The sequence below is a fragment of the Mandrillus leucophaeus genome, unplaced genomic scaffold, assembly GCF_000951045.1.
Source record: "Mandrillus leucophaeus isolate KB7577 unplaced genomic scaffold, Mleu.le_1.0 Scaffold78, whole genome shotgun sequence".
Lineage (NCBI taxonomy): Eukaryota > Metazoa > Chordata > Mammalia > Primates > Cercopithecidae > Mandrillus > Mandrillus leucophaeus.
Window position 1 is genome coordinate 2,255,497 of NW_012108474.1, and position 4,953 is coordinate 2,260,449.

Genomic DNA, 4,953 nt, shown 5'->3' on the forward strand with positions numbered 1-4,953 from the left:
GAGAATGGCGTGAACCCGGGAGGCGGAGCTTACAGTGAGCTGAGATCCGGCCACTGCACTCCAGCCTGGGCGACGGAGCGAGACTCCATCTCAAAAAAAAAAAAAAAAAGAAAAGAAAAAAAAGAAACCCCGTCTCACCAGGGGTCCTGGTAGAGAGCGGGGCCCAGGGAATTCTGCACGGGCTAGGCAATCCAGGAAAGCTTCCTAGAAGAGTAGGGAGTTTGGAATTGCGTGTTATTTGTTGACTTTGTCGTGTATGCTCTAACGGCCTGTGTTCTCCATCACAACCGGGCTGTTTATCTTCTTCCCTGCTGCACTCAGCACAGTGCCTGGCGGGCAGTGGGAACCGAATGACTCCCTCCTATTCGTTATGTCTGTTGGCTATTGTCTGTTTCTTTCACCGTAAGCAGGGATCTGGCCGGTTCGCGGCTACTTCCCAGGCTCCCAGACCAGTGACCAGCACCGCGCAGGCGCTCGGCAGAGACCGAGAGCGGAGGCCCCACACGGGGGCGCCCTGCGGCGAGGCGGGTCCCGGCCGCGCCGGGCGGAGTCGGGGAACTACAAGTCCCATAGTGCCTCGCGGCCGCCAGCGCACAGACGCAGCCGCCCTCGGCGTCCTCTGTAGCTGGCGACCTAGGTCGCGGGACCCGGACCGAGGTAGAGGCAAGGGCAGCGCGTCAGGGAGCGGGGTTCGCGCCTCCCGCCGCCATGCCGGACAGCTGGGACAAGGATGTGTACCCTGAGCCCCCGCGCCGCACGCCAGTGGTGTCGTCGCAGAGTTGGCTGCCCAATCCCGTCGTCTACATAACGAAGGCGTTCGACCTCATCGTGGACCGACCCGTGACCCTTGTGAGAGGTACGAGGCCCCAGCCCGGGGCTCCCTCGCCGGCCTCTGGGGACCCCTGGATCCCACACCCTGCCTGGATCCTCCAATGCCCCCGGGGTCCCGTCTCCCTGAGACCGCCCCCCGCTGCACCCCGGGGACAACCCCCCACCCCCGGAGACCCCCGAGCTCCGTCGCCTCCTTTGGCCTCCCACTGCACCCCGGACCTCACCTCCTAGGATCCCTTACTCTCCCCTGCACCCCGGGACGCCCCGCTCCTTCCCAGGACTCTTCCCTCCCTGCCGCACCCAGCACCCACTGCTCCAGGACCCCGCACTGCTCTCTGCCCCCGCCGCCCCGGGAACCCCTCCACCGCACCGCTGGCCTCAGCCTCTCTCAAATGTTAGGGGTGGTCTGCACAGGGAAGCATCTGAATCCTGGGGGTTGTTAGACCTGCCAGATGACCAAGTGTCAGGGTGATGGCCGAGATGCCCACATTCACCATCTCTGGAACGAACGGGGAGAATGCCCAGTTCAGTGTTTTTTTTTTCTTTCCCTGAGACAGTCTCGCTCTGTTGCCCAGGCTGGAATGCAGTGGTGCGATCTCGGCTCACTGCAACCTCTGCCCCATCCCGGGTTCAAGCGATTCTCCTGCCTCAGCCTCCTCAATAGCTAAGATTACAGGGGCACCACCACCAAGCCCAGCTAATTTTTGTATTTTTAGTAGACACGGGGTTTCACCATGTCAGCCAGGCTAGTCTCGAACTCCTGACCTCAGGTGATCCTCCCACCTTGGACCCCCAAAGTGCTGGGATTACAGGCCTGAGCCACCGCGCCCAGCCTGGTTTAGTTCTTTTTGAACACTTGGGGTGCATAGCATGCTCTGGTGGTTCTCTTGTTAAAGGATGAAGTCTGCAAATCAAACCCCCAAGGATCTGGAAACCGTGCAACAGCTGACCCAGCTCCCTCTCTTTTGTAGCAGTCCTAGAACATGTCTGTCCTATGTGTCTGGATGTTCGAGCTCTCTTTTTAGCTTGTTCATTTCCCAGTGAGGAAGCTGAGGCCGTAAGGTGGTAAGTTCTGCTTGCTGGAGGCTCCCTGTTGGAACCTCTGCGCACCCAGTCCTCCCCCAGGACTCCACAGGGGTCCCTGTGCAGCTGGGGGAGGTGCACCGGCAGAGCTTTGTCACAGTCAGTGCCGTCTGTGAGAAGCAGTTGCCTGTAGGCGTGTGTGGGGCACAGAGTAAGGTAATACATGTGGAACTCTGAGGATGATGCCTGGTACGCTGGAGCTCTCCATCAGCTGTAGCCTAGGCCTTCACAGGCCTGCCTGGCCGGCCACACCTCATAGAGAGACGAATTGCCGGTTTTCTTTTTTTTTTTTTTTGTTTTGAGATGGAGTCTCGCTCTGTCACCCAGGCTGGAGCACGGTGGCACGATCTCAGCTCACTGCTAGTTCCACCTCCAGGGTTCACGCCATTGTCTTGCCTCAGCCTTCTGAGTAGCTGGGACTACAGGCACCCGCCACCATGCCCGGCTAATTTTTTTGCTTTAGTAGAGATGGGGTTTCACCGTGTTAGCTAGGATGGTCTCGATCTCTTGACCTTATGATCCGCCCGCCTCGGCCTCCCCAAGTGCTGGGATTATAGGCGTGAGCCACCGCGCCCGGCCGAATTGCCTGTTTTCTAAACACTGGAACACTCAGGAAGTTCTCCTCCCTCCCCTCCAAGGGGCTTATGAGAACTAGAAAGCTAAAAGCTTGTCCAAACCAATGAGGTGTGAGTCTGTGGTTTTGTCTTTGCAGAATTTATAGAGCGGCAGCACACAAAGAACAAGTATTACTACTACCACCGGCAGTACTGCCGTGTGCCGGACATCACTGAGTGCAAGGAGAATGATATCTTGTGCATGTATGAAGCCGAAATGCAGTGGAGGAGGGACTAGTACGTGAGCCACGCTGGGAGTGTGGAGATCTGCAGCATGTGCAGCTGGGCCACCGGTCCCTGGGATTCCACAGGGTGGCATGCCCAGATCTTAGGGCTGACATGGGAGGAGCCAGACCCCAGGGCTCTTGATTTCAATTGTTCTCGAGGGGTACAGGGAAAGGATTCCTGGTGATTAGCCTCTCTTGCTCCCTTTCTCCCCCAGCAAAGTCGACCGAGAAATTGTCAACATTATACAGGCTCGACTCAAGGCCTGTCAGCAGAGGGAAGGACACAACTACAAGCAGAACTGCAGCAAGGAAGTGGAGCAGTTCACCCAGGTGGCCAAGGCCTACCAGGACCGCTGTGCGTGACCTCCCCCTCCCATCCTTCTGAGGCCTGGGGGCCAGAACCATTGCGATTCCTCCCTCCCCTCACTTCTGCCCACTTGACTTTGCCCCCTTTGCATGCAGCAGAGGCCTGGGTTCCCAGCTTGTTTCTATTGCTTTCTCAGATCAGGACCTGGGGGCCCACTATTCTGCCAGGAAGTGCCTGGCCAAACAGAAGGAGAGGATGCTGGAAGAGAGAAAAGCTGCAAGAGAGGCCGCCGCTGCCACCTCCTGAGGCATCTGTGGGCGCGCCTGCTGTGTGGCTCTGTATGACTGTTGCTGAAATAAAGTCCTGCAACCTGCCTGTGTTTCTGGTGTGATCTATTGGCCCCACGTCCGCAGATTCAAACCACCACTAACCATGCAGGACACAGGACATAGTAACAGGCTTAATTCACTTTATTTTTCTTGTATAAAAACCCTACGTTGTAGCCACAGCTGGAGCCTGGGTCCGCTGCACAGACACTCTGGTGTGGGTCTTGACAAGGTGGTCAGTGAATTCCTGATAGGGAGACTTGGTAAACACGGTCTCCTTCCAGAGGTCAGGGGTCAGGTAGCTGTAAGTCTTAGAGATGGCATCGAAGGTGGCCTTGGCTGCACAACAAAAGAACCCCAGGAGGGTCAGTGGTGTGCTTGAGGCAAGTCCCCCAACCCCAAAACTGTCGCACTCCTAGGAACAGAGAGGCCATTCTGGGCGGGTCTGTCGTGCATTAGGAGAGCTTTTCTCTGCCTCCCTGAAAACACGCCAAGCACACACCGGACCCGTGTGGTTAAGCGGAGCTGAGAGACCATGGCTACGCCCCATGCGTGGACCACCTACCGAAGTTGCCCAGGGTGGCAGTGCAGCCCCGGGCTGAAGTGTAGCAGTCATCAATACCAGCCATCATGAGCAGCTTCTTGGGCACAGGCGCTGAGACGATGCCAGTGCCCCTGGGTGCAGGGATGAGGCGCACCAGCACAGAACCGCAGCGGCCTGTCACCTGGTGAGGGAAGAAGTCAGGAGGCAAGGGCCCAAGGGAGCCCGCCCCACAGCAGGCCCATAACCTGCCACCAGCCTACCTTGCAAGGGACGGTGTGGGGCTTGCCGATCTTGTTCCCCCAGTAGCCTCTGCGCACTGGGACAATGGAGAGTTTGGCCAGGATGATGGCCCCACGGATGGCAGTGGCCACCTCCTTGGAGCACTTAACACCCAGGCCGACGTGGCCATTGTAGTCCCCGATAGCAACAAACGCCTGTGAAGAAATGTGTGAGAGGCGACTGGTGGCCCTACACCCAATCACTGCCCACTGCCCAGGGCCTGTTGCGCCCCTCAAGGAAAGAGAGACCACAGTAAGGCCCATCCGAGGTCCTGAGGAGATCTTTTCTCTCTCTCCCCATTACGAAAGTCACACGGGTGAAGCCAAGTGCAACTACGCAGAGCCGAGAGAGTCCTGACAAGCCCAGCCCAGCCCACTCCAGGACAACCAGGTACCTTGAACCTGGTGCGCTGGCCAGCACGGGTCTGCTTCTGCACCGGCATAATCTTCAAAACCTCGTCTTTGAGAGAAGCCCCCAAGAAAAAGTCAATGATCTCAGATTCCTGCAACAAACAAGATAATTGTGGGGAGTGCATTAAAGAAAAACTTAGTACCATTATGCTACTAAAGAACCAAAGTCATCGGTGGGGCGGTGGCTCACACCTGTAATCCCAGCACTTTGGGAAGCTGAGGTGGGCGGACCACAAGGTCAGGATTTCAAGACCAGCCTGGCCCACATGGTGAAACCCCATCTCTATTAAACATACAAAAAATTAGCCGGGTGTGGTGGCGGGCGCCTGTAA

General features: G+C 57.4%; 2 protein-coding genes across 2 annotated transcripts; one reads left to right on the forward strand and one right to left on the reverse strand.

Annotated features, from left to right (window-relative positions):
• Positions 1-597: 597 nt before the first annotated feature.
• Positions 598-3,435, forward strand: NDUFB10 (NADH dehydrogenase (ubiquinone) 1 beta subcomplex, 10, 22kDa). The gene is made up of 4 exons (XM_011966956.1): positions 598-856; positions 2,627-2,765; positions 2,971-3,110; positions 3,259-3,435. The coding sequence occupies exons 1-4, from the start codon at positions 709-711 to the stop codon at positions 3,366-3,368; spliced, it is 537 nt and encodes a 178-aa protein (XP_011822346.1). The 5' UTR covers positions 598-708; the 3' UTR covers positions 3,369-3,435.
• Positions 3,436-3,517: 82 nt separating this feature from the next.
• Positions 3,518-4,805, reverse strand: RPS2 (ribosomal protein S2). Its single transcript, XM_011966957.1, has 4 exons — positions 4,606-4,805; positions 4,193-4,366; positions 3,954-4,113; positions 3,518-3,727 (listed from the first exon to the last, which is right to left on the reverse strand). Exons 1-4 carry the CDS (start codon positions 4,765-4,767, stop codon positions 3,555-3,557), a joined length of 669 nt encoding a protein of 222 aa, XP_011822347.1. The 5' UTR covers positions 4,768-4,805; the 3' UTR covers positions 3,518-3,554.
• Positions 4,806-4,953: the final 148 nt, after the last annotated feature.

Coding starts and splice junctions, on each gene's coding strand:
- NDUFB10 (XM_011966956.1), top strand. CDS start 709: ATGCCGGACAGCTGGGACAAGGATGTGTACCCTGAGCCCCCGCGCCGC. Junction 2,766..2,970: donor ATGCAGTGGAGGAGGGACTA/GTACGTGAGCCA, acceptor TTTCTCCCCCAG/CAAAGTCGACCGAGAAATTG. Junction 3,111..3,258: donor CAAGGCCTACCAGGACCGCT/GTGCGTGACCTC, acceptor TTGCTTTCTCAG/ATCAGGACCTGGGGGCCCAC.
- RPS2 (XM_011966957.1), bottom strand. CDS start 4,767: ATGGTACTAAGTTTTTCTTTAATGCACTCCCCACAATTATCTTGTTTG. Junction 4,367..4,605: donor GCCAGCGCACCAGGTTCAAG/GTACCTGGTTGT, acceptor ATTTCTTCACAG/GCGTTTGTTGCTATCGGGGA. Junction 4,114..4,192: donor CCCACACCGTCCCTTGCAAG/GTAGGCTGGTGG, acceptor TTCCCTCACCAG/GTGACAGGCCGCTGCGGTTC.